This window comes from Pseudonaja textilis, chromosome 1, assembly GCF_049901715.1.
Source record: "Pseudonaja textilis isolate UNSWEBS1 chromosome 1, rPseTex1.2, whole genome shotgun sequence".
In the NCBI taxonomy this organism is placed as follows: Eukaryota; Metazoa; Chordata; class Lepidosauria; order Squamata; family Elapidae; genus Pseudonaja; species Pseudonaja textilis.
The window spans coordinates 133,047,953-133,063,332 of record NC_141990.1 but is presented as its reverse complement, the minus strand read 5'-3'; the positions used below and the strand labels follow the sequence as shown (position 1 = coordinate 133,063,332).

General features: G+C 39.2%; 1 protein-coding gene and 1 long non-coding RNA gene across 2 annotated transcripts; both read right to left on the bottom strand.

The window, feature by feature from the left end:
• Positions 1 to 1,074: 1,074 nt before the first annotated feature.
• RRM2 (ribonucleotide reductase regulatory subunit M2) lies at positions 1,075 to 10,157 on the bottom strand. The gene is made up of 10 exons (XM_026726520.2): positions 9,817 to 10,157; positions 9,032 to 9,109; positions 7,880 to 8,038; positions 7,427 to 7,543; positions 4,471 to 4,604; positions 3,230 to 3,324; positions 3,010 to 3,143; positions 2,645 to 2,749; positions 2,395 to 2,508; positions 1,075 to 1,762 (listed from the first exon to the last, which is right to left on the bottom strand). Exons 1-10 carry the CDS (start codon positions 9,910 to 9,912, stop codon positions 1,610 to 1,612), a joined length of 1,185 nt encoding a protein of 394 aa, XP_026582305.1. The 5' UTR covers positions 9,913 to 10,157; the 3' UTR covers positions 1,075 to 1,609.
• Positions 10,158 to 14,654: 4,497 nt separating this feature from the next.
• Positions 14,655 to 15,177, bottom strand: LOC148127817 (uncharacterized). The gene is made up of 3 exons (XR_015740240.1): positions 15,082 to 15,177; positions 14,884 to 14,977; positions 14,655 to 14,755 (listed from the first exon to the last, which is right to left on the bottom strand). It is a non-coding gene; the product is annotated as an uncharacterized LOC148127817 (long non-coding RNA).
• Positions 15,178 to 15,380: the final 203 nt, after the last annotated feature.

The window sequence follows — 15,380 nt, the reverse complement described above, 5'->3', positions numbered from 1 at the left end:
ATATCGGAAGTGTGATTTGGAAAGTTTTATTTTGGATTTACTAAAGAGACGTGTTAAACTATTGAAGCTGATCTAATTAAAATATATGGATTACTCTTCCTGATAGCATTTAACAGACGTTTGCTTATTAGGTTTCAATGGCCAGTTTTATAATTTAATTATTGGTAAAGAGATGAGTTATGGGAAGAGACTTTTAAATTAATACTAGAGGCGGTAAGTTACTGAAGTTGTTTATACTTGTCCGAAGGCAGGGGAAACTATCTTTTTCAGTAGTTTTTTCCCCTATTGTTTTTTCTCTTTGTACTTGTCTGCCATCTATTGGAACTCCAAAAGCACTTTCTATGTGGCAGCACCTGCCCTCTGAAATGAGCCCACTCCATATGCCTCCCCCAACTGGCATTCCAAAAGGGCCTGAATGCCTGGCTTTTTACCCAAGCACGTTCAAAAAAATCCTTTTCTTTTTTCCTATCTGGATGTGTTATCTCTGCTATGTTGGTTCCTTTTCTTTTGCATTTTCTTTTAAATGTTTTTAACCATTTGTATACCACCCAGTATTAGTAGAGATCCTGGCAACATAGAATTTAATAAATTAAAAATTGCATAAAGAAAAAATTTTGTAATGACAAAAGTAAATTAAAGGTAATCTGGTAAAGTGCTGCAAATGTTCCAATTTCTTCAGTGCAGAAAAAAAATTAGGAACCACACTTCCAAATCAATTTTCTTCTATTCTGAAAAGTATGTTTCATCAGTACCTATTTGATACTGGAGAAATTATACAGGTTAACAGATACAGACCGTATCATATAAAATATTCCATAAGCTATTGCAAACTGGCAGGCTTTTGTCTACCTGCTAATATAGCAATATGTATGCCTGATCAATGTAATCAGAAGAAAACAGCAGGGGGCCCCAGGTACAGTTCCTTTATCAAATAAGCACTATGATACATTCAGCTCACCAAATTCAAATATGCTTTTGGGCTATATCCTAAATTAATAAGTTTGGGTACAAGCTAAAAAGGAAAAATTCTAAAGATGATAAAATATAAGCACAGGATCAGGCAGCTTGAAAAATGGAATTTAATGAAGTTTTATTTCTGTACAAAGTACTCTGCCAAAATAGTAAATTCATATCAAGTAAATTTCCATTTCAGTACACTGATTTAATTTACATGCAATAAAAGAAATTAAGATAATGCATACTAAAAGAGTTTATTCCAAACTCCCAATACCAGCCCTTTTGAGAAACAACAGGCTAGACCTTTAAAGTGCTATGTCTATGTACAAACTATTAAAATAGTAAACATTTAAAACCTGTATGGGGCATTGGTTACATGTTCATCAGCATTGCTGCAATTTCTATCAGGAATAGAAAGGCGACAAATCTTGATTTAAGTTAACAGAACATACCACTTTACAATTATATTTCCAAAAATGTGAATACCTTGTTACAAAACATATTTTGTAAATTTTTTGGCATTTTTCTGTTTAATTTGCTATACAGATTGCCACAAGTACCACCATATATTACCAACACAACAGGATTTTGAAGATAATGGGCCAAAACCACCAGCCAGTCACTTCAAACCAGCTAAAAAGTCTTACTTCCTTTAGAAATCTGCATCCAAAGTGAATGCGTTATCTGCTGGACGTGACATCACACCCATCCTTTGATATTCTCCTACACGCTTTTCAAAGAAATTAGTCTTGCCTTCCAGAGAGATATTCTCCATAAAGTCAAATGGATTCTCAGCCTTGAATATCTGAAATTGTTAATTCAGGCATATGGTTATTACTAATGCAACATCCCTATTTCTGTTCTATCTTGGCAATGTCTTTCACAGTTGTTAGCTTCTGCATATAATTATCCGTACTAGAATTCTCTAAAAGATAAATAAAAATGATTATTCCCCAAATGCATATGTTCACTATCGTGTTTCCCAATCCACCACCACATTGTTCCTATTCCACTTTTAATATTCACTAAGCCTAGGTCAATAATTTGTCCCTTAATTACTCTGGAAAGAGAACATAATGTGGTTTCTACTTTTAGCATGATGAAGCAAGAGCTATTAAGGAAGTACACCATGTCACCCTAAGCCCACCATTGTTAACACTTTGAATGCAAAGACTGGAAAGGTACAAGTCCAATATCTTTAAAAATAGGATATAGTCTGGAAATAGTTAAAGCAAAATGGCTCAGTGCAAAGTTGCAAGAGCATTAAAATGCATTTGCAGAGTTCATCTGAGCCTACTATAAATGGAGATAAATAAGGGATATCATTGCAACAGTGCTCTGCTTAACCAGAAGACAATTACTTAATGGCAAAAAAAAGCAGGCTTAAATATAAACGGATTGAATGGAAGTTCTTAAGAAACAGGGCACAAGACTTACCTTGTTAAAACCTAATTCCAGGATCAGTCTGTCTGCTACGAATTCAATATACTGCTTCATTAAAATGCAGTTCATGCCAATTAGGTTTACAGGCAATGCTTCTGTCAAAAATTCCTGCATTTAAGTAAACAAAGTATCTTCTTAACACACGAACATTGCATTGTAGAGACAATTAAATGCCCTGCTAAGTTTTAAGTTTCTTTCACTCTGATGCGACGTTTTACCATTACCAGAAAGAACTGCCAATTACCTGCTCTATTGTGACAGCATTTGTGATGATCTCCCTCACTTTTTCCTCAGTTGGTTTGTGCACCAAATGTTTGAACATTAGACAAGCAAAATCACAATGCAATCCCTGTAAAGAATAATTGGAAGATATTTCAAAGAACAATTGGAAGAAGCCGTATATTTGTGTCATCCAAAAACAAAGTAGCACACTAGTTAAAGACTTCTACAAAAATTCCATACAATCCGGGCAATGTTCTTCACTACTGTTACCACCATTAAAGCAAACATAATTACCATTGTTATTAAGCTTTGACACTACAGCTATTTTCAATTTTACAGAACTGATAGAATCAACCATTTTTAGTTTCCTTGATCAATAAGCCGTACCTCATCTCTACTAATCAGCTCATTAGAAAAAGTAAGCCCAGGCATTAGACCTCGTTTCTTCAGCCAAAATATTGACGCAAAAGAGCCAGAAAAGAAGATTCCTTCAACTGCAGCAAATGCTACTACACGTTCACCTGTTGAGAGAAAAAGCACAATGGACATGAAGACTAGCTCAAATGCCATAAAGGAAAAGCATCTGGAAAGTCAATGGAATACACACCATAAGTGGCTTCTTTGTCCCCAATCCATCGCATGGCCCAATCAGCTTTCTTTTTCACACATGGCAGGGTTTCAATAGCATTGAACAGAAATTCCCTAAAAGAACAAGGCAGTGCCAATTGATATGCTTCTGAAGTTATGCTTATATATATATTCCCTGCTAAATAATTGCTAATGTGACATTTCTACAGCAATCCTATCTGAATACATCATTGTCTCTGTCTAACGCATGTCAGAAAAAGGGGGGAAAAATAAAAATTGCTCCGATTCTTTTCCTTGGTTTGCCATTCCTTTTGAAAGTAAATTCCCTGCAATTGGTCTCATTGACCATTCTAAAGGTGGTAGTTTATCCTGTTTTGCATGTTTTGAGAGCTGCAGCCTCTCCCTTCTCATAACTGCTCTGCAACTGCAAGAGATTCCACACTAACTAGGGAGGAGTCCAAAAGTCAGACTTCTCTTCTCAGCACATATCTCCATTTGTACTCTTGAAGGAGAATATGCACAGTCTGGGACGGCTCAATCATAGTAGAGATTAGTATTGAGAAGTTTAGGAAAACACCCTAAAACTATATAAACAAATTTAAACAACTTTTCAGCTTACATCTAGGATCTTTCAGATAATGGGGCAACAAAAAACAAATGACAATCTCCCTACCATCTCACTGGTTGATTAAACCGAGATTTGTGACAGCACTTATTATGGTATCAGTGGCATTACTTTGTGCAAGAATGGAGAAATGCAATTTCAATCCAGCACCTTTGGATATAGCAAGTAGCTGGTGCTTCAAGAGATTAATGCCTCATTCTATCTCCCAGCTCCAAATGTAGGAACATACCAAATATGGCTGAGGAAAGTGCCCAAAAGTAGGAGCTGAAGTATGCCACTACAGGTCACAAGGGAAAAAAAGTAAGACATACTGTTATGACAACTGTGAAATTGAGGATGACGCATGTTAACAGCTTACTACCCCTTTGTCTGAAATATTTTGCAGACTCCAAAGTACTTCCCCACCCCTTCAGATCTCTGCAGTCCTTAGGCACTGTAGGATTCTGTTGTTTCTGTTTTAGAAAACAGAATACATATCCTTTCCTGTATTGTTAGACCAAAAAAACCCTTATTTGTAGAATTTCTATTAAAACGTTAAGAAATATAGCTATGGTTTTCATATTTGTAGTGTTTGTGCATTTTCAATAAATATTTAATGCAGCACACTCAAGTATGTATCTGGAAACAGTACTAACCGTTCTTTAGAATCCTTAATGTAAGTATCAATAAGTAAACTATACATTTCTGAATGAATGTTCTCCATGGCAATCTGGAAGCCATAGAAACAGCGTGCTTCTGTGACTTGTATTTCTTGGCTGAATCGCTCCACCTAGAGGATAAATATTTACAATATGTTACAATGCATGTATCTCAGGTTATTTCTGACTAGTTTTCTGCATATGTAATACAACTGCATCTTCCAAAAATATGCCAAGTTCTTGGTAAAAAATACTCAATCTCAGAGCATCAGTTTTAGCAACTAAAAATTAGTTTACAATTTGAAATATGGTTTCCCAAAGGCTCCATGTAACCAATAAAACATGCAGTGTTTTGATTCCAAGGAGAAATCGAATTATTCAAAATCTGCCCATTAGAATATTATTCCATTTAGTTTTTGAAAAATTAAACAAATACTCAAACACATATTCATGTTTACTTGCTTAATAGGCTAAGATATCAATAGGCCAGAGTTTCATCCCTTCCATTTTAATTACTAATTTTATTACATCTAAATAGTCAGATTACTAGATGAACTGAACTCAAATTTGCACCTTGAAAAAACAAAAGGAAAAGATGTTTTTGAATCAGGCTGATTCATGTATATATATTTTTTGGCATTATGAAGGCAATTTGTCACTGCTTTCTTCCAGATTATTTTGCAACTTCCCAGTCTAGCCTATGCAACACATGCCTAGTATTTCTTGATAAAACCTAATCTGCTAAAATAGGTAAGTACATAAGAATGTTTGTTTCAAACTCAGAATAAAATACCCCATGCTGGAAATTCTGCATGGCGAGGGTTAGATAGAACAAATGCAATCATTTCTTCACTTCCCCACTGCTATCATCCCAGCACACATAGCCTATCAATCCAATTCTCAGATTTTACTAGCCAGAGCCTTATCTTTAAGAGGAAATGAAGCCATAAGATTAGAATGATAGGGCTCCACTAAAAGGGCCACAATCAACCTTTCCTCTCTGCCCAAAGCCATTGGCAATGATAAATTCTCCCCAACGACTTCTGCATGGAACACTATAGCATTCTAGTCCATGCAGGCATCAAAACAATTCCACTTTAGTTCAAGCAGAGCACACAAGTCGTACCCAGATAAGATTTAAATTTACTAGCGCTTTTGCTCCTCTAAAGGAAAAGGTTATATTCAAACTACCTTCTTCCAACTTTTCTCTACATGTACCCTATGCAGTTCATATTCAGCTCAAGCTTAATTTTCTACAAAATCAGTCCTTCTGAAAAGCACACATCTAGAGATACTTATGTAGCACTGTGCCTATGTTAGCTTATTTACAGATACTATCCAATGGTTTTATCATCTAACGATCAACTTATACATAATCTATACTATACCCAGCCATCCTTTAAGGATCAGCAACCATCCAAACTTATTCAAACAGCATTGAACAAGTGGAATTTAGGGCTGGTTCTCAAAGTTCCAGGTACTGGAAGTTGTCCTTTGCTTGTCAGAAGCTGGGCAAAAAAAGTTGCAATGTCAATGGGGGGGAGCCAGCAGGAGGCCACAAGTGTCAAATGTTCTCATTTAACAATGGAGACTCCCTTAGTAACAGGAACCTGGAGTTCCAGAATTGCCAATGCTAAGCAGTAGTCACATGGCATCATGCTTTGTGACTGTGCTGCTTAGTGGCAGCAATTCTAATCCCAATTTTTAAAACTAAGGAGTAAAGGTAGTCCTCAACGTACAATAGAAATTAGGTTTCCATTGCTAAGCAACAAGGCCAAAGCACAACCACATTGCTTATTGATGGCAATCCCTGGAGTCCCAGTTACCACTGTTAACCAAATCCCATGGTCATTAAGTAAGGCAGCATTCTATAACCTGAAGTTAGTGAGGAAACTGGCAGGAAATTGCAAATCCCAAGTCAGCAGGCAGGTGAGTAGCTGCTGCTGGGTGAGAAAGGGAATGAGAGTCTACAAGAGGCACCTGAATAGCCAGCATGGTGTGAGCACAGAAGGGCTGGGATACTATGTGCAAGTGGAAGTGAAGGCTTGGATGAATTGGTGCAATAAAAACCCAGTTTTGAATATTAACAAAACAAAGGAGATCACTGTTGATTTTAGAAAGAGCCCGCATAATCACATTCAACTTTGTATCAAGACTGCAGCTGGAGAGGTAGTCAACGGTATTAAGTATCCAAAGGTGCAAATAACAATCTGACTTGATCTCTTCATACTCTTATCTTTCATGAAGTATACAAACCAGCATTTGCGTTTCCTGCATCAGATAAGGAAAGCACATCTCTCTCCTTCTGCCCTGGTACTTTTTACAGACATGATTGATAGCGTTTCAACAAACTGCATAATTTGGTTTGGTGGTGGCAATGCCTCAGATAAAGTCCATACAGAGTGGTAAGGACAACAATTATTATAGGAAGCTCGCTTCCCATTATTCAGGATACTGTTTGTAAGCACTGTTACACTCACTTCATGGCCTGTTTTTGTTGTCCCCCTCTGGGAGGAGGTTTTAAAGTATTTATAGCAAAACAGCTTTGTTCCTTATGCAATCTGTCTTGTAAATTCACAATATTATTTTTCACCATGTATATGTATACATTAGAACTAGATCATGATGTTGCTGTGGGTCTTATATGTGTATGTGGATATATGTGGTACATGATATAAGGTTATCCTTTATGAGCTGAATGCAATGGAATTCCATTTTAATGTATGCAGGTTTATGAGTTTGCATAGCTTTTCCTCTAGTTTCATGTTTCAACTGTGGTGCTTGTTTAGGAAAAGATTCGTTCATAAATAAGGATTTTATTTTGTTTAGCATTTGTTTTTAATCAGCTAAAAAAACTACATGCTAGACATTATTGGCAACTAAAATAAACATATATAAGAAAAATTGGGGTAATTATTTTGGTATATTGGATATAAAATTTGAACATGCTTACCAAGTTTTCATTGACAATACCATCACTTGCAGCAAAGAATGCTAAGACATGTGAAATGAAATACTTCTCTTCTGGTTTTAAGGACTCCCAGTGCTGAAGATCTTTAGAAAGATCCACCTAAATACACCAAACAACCAGTAAAAATAGTCACAATACAAGCAATTACTTTTAAAAACATTTTTCTTTTCAAAAGATAGGATGATAATTTAAGTAACACTCTTCCTTCCATTTTATCTCCTCTGACATAAATCCAAGATTGATTGGGGAGCTGGTAAATCATTAAAACTAGTGAGCTTCCATTATTGGGTTCACGACTGCACCTATCTTTTGTAGTTCTAATCCAGCAATCTGATCATACTGGCTCTCTTGACAGTCACCTTACACCTATCTTGTTAGCACTGCTCCTATCTCCGCTCAAGAGCCTCAAAGGAAAAGAGAATAAAAGGCCTTCACCTCTTCAGCTGTCCAGAATGATGCCTCTGCTTTCTTGTACATTTGCCAGATGTCATGGTATTGAATAGGAAAAATGACAAAACGGTGAGGATTGTCCCTTAAGAGAGGCTCATCTTGCACATTGTTTGATGGAAGAGGCTTCGTTCCTTTAGGCACCTCCTGAAAAGAACAAATGCAATATATTACTATGTTAGAAGCATTCCTATGAGAAAAATAGTCAATAGTTATAGAATATAGATTAAAATAAATTCTGTAATAGAACCATGGCAAAAAAAACAGAAAAAGAAAACAAAAACCCCAGTTCTTAGATTCTACATCCTAAAAAAAGAATCATAAGAGACAGTTGGGCTTTGTATAGATAGGAATTGAATGGTCCACAGAGGAAGTTAGAATACAAAAGAATCAAAGCACAGGAATGGACAGAGAATAATATGAACTACAAAGAAAAAAAGCTGACAAATTCAAGAGAATTCCTTCAAAGTTTTTAAAAATGTGTGTGTTTGTGTACATTAAATCTATATTGGCTAAGCCAATTTCATTGTATATGTGATGTACAAAGACAATAAAGGCTATTGGTGTAATATTAATAAATAATAAATAATAATTAAATAAATAAGACAAGTTTGGTCAGAAATTAGGACAAGACATGAGGCCCCAAGAAAAGCTGCAGTGACAATGATTATGGCTCCTTTAAACTACTGTTTGCTCAGCTGATTCAAAGCATTCTAAATGAGTTGCTAAACCTAAGAAAATAAACTTTAATCCCTTAAAAATAAAAACAATAAGCTAGGGCCCGCTGAAAGGCCCTAGGATCCACTCTCCTGTTTCCCTCAACAGGCCAATGCCTGTCTCTGCGTAATGGGGCATTTGGCGCCAAAGCTGCAGAGAAGACAACTGAGTCCCGCCCTCACCGGTTCCTATGCGGCGGGAACCGAGGTTATATAGGGTTTCCACCCTTTCCACCCAAAAGACTACCTTTCATCCCCACAGCGCCTCCCGGTCCCTCCGATCCCCCCCAAAAAAGTCCGGGAGACGAACCGCTCGCTGTATTGTATTAAAGGGCATCGCATGAAGGACCCGCGCAGGAATTTCGAAACCCTGGTGAATGTTTTATCCTGAGAAAACGCTCCCACAAATAATTGGAAGACTCACCACTTCGGCGCCCGGCTCCTGAAATATCTTCCGCGCCGTCTTGGTCGCCAGGACCCGGGTGGCGTTGAACGAGGGAGGCTAAGGCGGCGGAAAAAAAAGAGAGAGAGAGACGGGGAAAAAGACGAGGTCAGGGAGGATTTCCAAGGTGGGAAAGCCAGAAAGGAGGCCCGGACGGGCTTCCCTCCCGCTTTTTGTTTTTTTTCTCCGCGCGGAATTTTAGGCCTCTTTCCCCGGCTGAGAAAGGAAGGGCCCAGCCTTCGGGAGGGCTCGCTGGAGGTCAGCGGTCCTTCGCATTTGGAGCGGGTGGGGACATTTCAGTTCCCATCATTCCAGTTAAGACCCGCCAAAAAGCAAAGGACGGCGGGAGTTGTCTAATGTCGTTCGATCGCTACATTTAAAAGGCTTCGCTTGAACGAACGACCCGGTGTGCAGGAATTAGGAATCCCCGGTGAATGAATGTTTATCCCGAGAAAACGCTCCCGAGCAAAATGCCGCGGCTGTCTTAAACGAAGGGCGTCTCCGGGGAGCCACCCTCAGGAAAGCCGCCTTTTTCTCCGCCTCCCCCACTCCACAGTGTATTGCTCAGTTTGTGCTGGAAATGTAATCCGCACCGTCTCCCGCCAGAGCTGGCTGGGAGAAGTTTTTCAAGAAAAACGAGAGGCTCTTTTTTTCCCATCGCTCGACCTCCGGATTCTCCCTCCCTCCACAATACGAAGGGCTTCCCTGCCCTAAAAAGCTCACCCTCCGGGAAAGATTAATCATACCGGTCCCCTTTTTAATCTCACCGTGTTCTCCTTGTCGTTCAAGGGCACCTTCTTCTTAGGCGACAGCTGGGGCTGCTGCTCATTCCGAAGGGAGAGAGGGTTGCGAGTGGACAGCATCGTTCAGCTGGCGAGAGAGAAGGAGAGCACGAAGCAAGGAAACAGGAGAAAAGCGAGAGCGGAGCGCGGTCGCCGCTTTATATGGCTTTCGAACTTGGCGCCAGAACACCGGATCGCCCAATCGCAAAGCGAGTGGAAGCCTTCTTTGCGGCTTGCCATTGGCTGAGCCCCATTCGCCCCATTGTGCCCCAAGCGCGGGAATCTGAAGCAAAAGCCTACCTCTTCTTCTGAGTGTGTATTGGCCTAGCGCGCCAAGCAACGCGAGATTGCTGAATGCGGGAGGGAGGGATAATAACCCAAATATTCTTTTTTTTAAAAAAATAAAAGCTGCAACTGGACCTTGATTTGGAAAAAAAACATCTTCGGGACAACCACGACCCGGTGACTGAGAATCTCTATAAATGTTTTACATTTACATAATGTTTTAATGCGATTTTATTTATTTGATTTGATGTTTGTCAATCGCAAACAAGATATCTTGAATAGGTATAGGTATGTTGGAAGAAATAAAATTCTGGGTTCAGTTCCAAGTGTCTGTAAGGGGCGTGCATAAGTGTATCATCCCGTCCCTGTCCTATTGCCCCCTTTTAATCGTACCTATTTTCTGTATTCTTACTCATGTTTATACTTATACCAGTTATTTTCTAAGCGATTGACAAATAAAATAAAGTGGGGGAAAAGACACTGGAAATATGGAGGCTGTGTAAATGCAACTAAAATAAACCTAAACCTAAGCTGTGTAAATGCAACTAAAATAAAAACAAAAACAAATTTAAGCTTCCGTTCCTTAATGAATAAGGAAAGGTACACTCAGCACAAACACAGAGAACTAGTTCATCCTCTTGTTGCTCTAACTATAGCATGAAAGCCCTCGCTAACCATTGTTAAGCAACAATCCTCATGACATTCCCTGACTTTTGCCTTTAGTTGCTCTGTTGTTAAAGTGATGTTTTAATAGCACTCTTTTTCCAACATAAACTTTGTATGAACAATTGACGGTGCCACGGAAATAGTGTTGATGACAACAGGTTAGGCTCCTCCCATCTCTACTGGTGTCGAACCAAATGCATCAGTACTGGCCCTGCCCCTACTCGGTTTAGTGAAGGGGGGGAAAGTCCCAATATGTCATGTGACACCACCTTGACAACACAAGTTTGACACTCGTGGTCTAAGATAACTCTGGACCTCTGGCCTACTAATTGTATGGATTTTATGCAGCTGTTTTTGTAAATTGTTAAAAGTTTATATGGAGTCAGCAGTATAAAAATACTATTAAATCAGCCAGCTTCTATCCATCTTTCCTCTGGGCAGAAAATATTGAACTGTTCTGGTTCCACTGTTGAGTGTAGTGACATCAAACTGAGAGGTGATGATGATGATGATTTAAGATTTAATCTTCAATTCAAACTCTGGGACTGGTAAAAACTTGACAGTTCAAGTCCTAACCAAGAACCTAAGAGTTGTTAAGGTAACGTTAGAGTATATATACAGTTGCAAGTAAAGTGGTTTTTTCCCATTTCAGAATATACAGGTCTAATAAGTTCAAAATTTTCATGTATTTAGGCAGCCCTTTGCTCCACACACTGTTTATTGATTATATTTAAGAACTGCCCATCTCCCTCAGAGAGAGACTCTAGGTGCTATACAAATGAAGTATTAAAAACATGGACACCATATATACAATTTAAACAAGGCAAGTGATATTACAAATTAATTAGGAAAAGGGATTTGAGGGTACTAACCAGCCTCATGACTGTGTGCTTTTCTGTGCACCCCTTGCAAAGTCGCAGCATCACGTTTCCCCATCTTTCTTAAAGGTTGTCCTGTGGATATGTTTAAACTGGAGATATTAACACAATTCACTAAGAAAGAGCCTGAAAGAAGATGTACAGATCAATGGTGGGATTCAAATTATTTTACTACCAGTTCTGTGGGCATGGCTTGGTGGGCGTGGCAGGGGAAGGATACTGTAAAATCTCCAGTCAGAGGTGGTATTTGCTGGTTCTCTGAACTATTCAAAATTTCTACTACCGGTTATCCAGAACTGGTCAGAACCTGCTGAATACCACCTCTGGAACAGATGTGCTGTAATCACTTCTGAACCCTGCCTGCTCCCTTGAACTGTGTATCATTTTATGTTCTCAGTATTCTTTTTGCTATTATCTAGGTCAGGCTTGTCCAACCCGTGGCCCGCGGCCCGCATGCGGCCCAGGTCGCCTCGTAATGCGGCCCAGTGCCCACCCCAACCTTCGTGCCAGAGCCAGCGAGGAGGAGAGGCAGGCGCAAGGCGGGGCGAGGCGAGCGCCAGGCCAAGCAGCAACAGAAAAGGTGGGCACCATCAGAGTGCCACCTCCTGCTGTTGCCGCCGCCACCGCCACTGCTTCTGCCCCCCCCACTGCTGCCACCGCCCCCGCTTCTGCCCCCGCTGCCACTTCTGCCCCTGCCGTCGCTGCCGCTTCTGCCCCCGCCGCTGCCGCCGCTTCTGCCACCGCTGCCCCTGCCGTTGCTTCTTCCCCCGCCACCGCTGCTGCTTCTGCCCCCGCTGCCGCTTCTGCCCCTGCCGCTGCCACCGCTTCTGCCCCCACCACCACTGCTTCTGCCCCCGCCATCACTGCTGCTTCTGCCCCCGCCGCTGCTGCTGCTTCTGCCCCCGCCACCGCTGCTGCTTCTGTCTTCCAGTCCTGCCTCATCCAGCCGGGCCATTTGCAGGAGGAGAGGTAGGTGCGAGGCGGGCGAGCTTTCTCCCCCGCCCCCTGCAAAATTTGGCCGGAAAATAAACCGTGATAAAAAAACTGTGATAAAAAAAACGTGATAAAAAATAAATAATTTATAATAAATAATAATAAATAATAAAAACATCTCACTAACTTCATTTCCAAATGAATTTAATATGTTAACTATGTTTTCTATGGTTTTTTGGATGATCAGGTATCGTTACTGTTATTTTATTTTATGTGCGGCCCAAACCAAATTTTCATCTTCTAATGTGGCCCAGGGAAGGTGAAAGTTTGGACACCCCTGATCTAGGTGAAAACCTTGTAGATGACTGAAAGAAGGCTTATTGAAAGATAGTTCTTTAAATCATCTTGAGCCCCTTTCTTGTGTATAAGAATCACTTCAGGATTTTTCCACGCACCAGGTATTTTTTCTTCTCTGAGGCATCTCAAATATAGTTTTCCAACATCTTGTGTAAACCGTGACCACCAGCTTTCAGCATTTCAACCATAACACAATCATTTCCTGAAGCTTTGCCATTTTTATTGACTTTATGACACTTAATTCTTCCTATACTAGGATATCTGGCATTTCCTCTTTCGTGGGTGCTGTTACTTTTGACGGATCTTAATCTTTGCAGAGCTCTGAATAGAATTTTCCAATTATTTCTAACATTTATTGTCTTGTTCTACAGTGCATCTCCAGTATTCTTCATTGTCCATCATTTTTTCATTAAATCAATAGTTTTTTCAGATTTTTTACTGTACAAAATGTTTTTCTGGCAGTGCTATAGATATATGAGCTTCAAGGATGCTTTTAGCTATTTGTTCATTTTGGTCTGTAATGTTCATCTCTCCCAAATCTTGCAAGAGAGTGAAGTATTTTGATAAATTAATCTCAAAATAGCTGCTTTTCTCTAACTATTTATCATTCTTTATTTTTATTTTTCGTGACATCTTTATCATTTTAATATGGTCTTTTTGACATTCTGTCTTCACTTTAGCTCATACCATTCTATGGTCACTTCCAATCTTAAAGCAATTGATAACAGTACAATTGCAAAATATGGTTTTATCAGTTGATACGATGTAGTTAATTTCGCTTGCATACCCAGATGGACTCTACCATGTCCATTTTACTACCTTTGCCTTCTGTTTTCATAGTTGTTTTATTTCTATGTGCAGGTCTTTGTATTTTGTTATCTTCTCCAGTCTTTCTCTTCTGTTCTACTTTGTCCCAGTATTGCCCTGCCCATTTTCTAGACTTTGTTGTCTTTCTTATCGACAATTGGCTTGTTATGTGGCAGGTGCCTGTCTGTTTGAATTCTAAAATTCCAGAACACTTCAATCTATTAGAATAGAGCGGGAAGCGACCTTGGAGGTCTTCTAAACCAGCCCCCTGCTCAAGCAGGAGACCCTATACCATTTCAGACAAGTAGCTGTTTAATTTCTTAAAAACTTCCAGTGATGAAGCACCTAACAACTTCTGAAGGCAGTTAAAGCTTCTTCATTTTTATGTCTTTATTTTATGGTCCAACCAGTTCTTGTTTGGACGCAAATAGTATTTCTTTCAGATCTTGCAGTGCACCCACGTTGCTATTTTGTCGTGCCATTGTTTGTAGTCAGTTTGTGCAATCTTGTTTAGTTAAGCTGTTTATTGTTACCTTGTTTGGCAGTTCCTTGGTTAGAGTATTATTTACTTCTTAATTGTTGGTGTGATGTTAATCCTGATGTTAATATATGCTCATCTGAGTGTTGATGGCTGGTGGGGAGATCTTCTTGTCCCCTTTTGGCTTCTTGATTGAATGTTTTTGGCTTCTTGAATATAGATTTTTTTTCCAGAATTTGAAATCTTAGTTTAGATAAAGCTGAAAAAGAACAGCAAAAATGTTTTTTTAATTTCTAATTATTATTATTTTTGCATGATTCCTATGCAAATCTCACATGAAACAACAGCCTCTCAATATGATTATTTCACATTGGTCCATGGCATTTCATATTTGTCTATTTTGGTTAAAAGTTTTTGAATAGATATACCTAGGAGAACATGTCTTCTTCTTCTGCCTCCATTTCATCCAGTTGGTGTTGCCTCTGCCTCTCCGTGGCATCATTGGAGACCTCAGAAAGAACTGGCAAAAAAAACCCAAACCAGAATATGTGTACTACTTATTCGTAAAACTAAACTTAACATGAATTCAATCACTTTCATTTTTAAAATGAAAATAATTAAAACGTATAAAGTTAAAATAATACTCACTTTCTTCCATTTTCTGGAGCATGATCTTCATTTCATTGTTTTGCTCCACAATTCTTGCCATATCGCTGGCAAGTCTTTGATTTTCCTCTTCCAGCTAAGATGCAGAAATTATAAGAATCATATATCAATCATGGAATAGAAATAAGTAAACAAAAAGAGGAGCTTAACACGGGATTGGAAGGGAAATGAATTACTTACAGCTGTTATCCTGGCATTTTTTCCCATCAGCTCCACCTGATGTCTTGCCATGATTTCATCCCTCTCTTTCCTTTGCCTCATTTGATATTTCTGGAGACAGAGCTGGAAAAAGAAGACATTTTGAACACCTGAGGACAAACCCACTGGAGGCGGCAAATTTATTTAGTAAATAGTAGTGTGATACTGTCTCAAGACTCGTGCTATTAAAGGAAAAGCTACAAGACCCAGAAAGCTGTCCTGTCTTTCCTTAATCCTCTAAGATACACATACCCAACTTATAAGACTTCTTCATAGAACTT

Excerpts from the sequence above, each read along its gene's own strand:
- RRM2 (XM_026726520.2), bottom strand. The coding sequence starts at position 9,912 with ATGCTGTCCACTCGCAACCCTCTCTCCCTTCGGAATGAGCAGCAGCCC. Across the intron at positions 9,110-9,816 it reads TGAACGACAAGGAGAACACG|CCTCCCTCGTTCAACGCCAC; the intron begins GTGAGATTAAAA and ends CCGCCGCCTTAG. Across the intron at positions 1,763-2,394 it reads TGGAATTAGGTTTTAACAAG|ATATTCAAGGCTGAGAATCC; the intron begins GTAAGTCTTGTG and ends TAACAATTTCAG.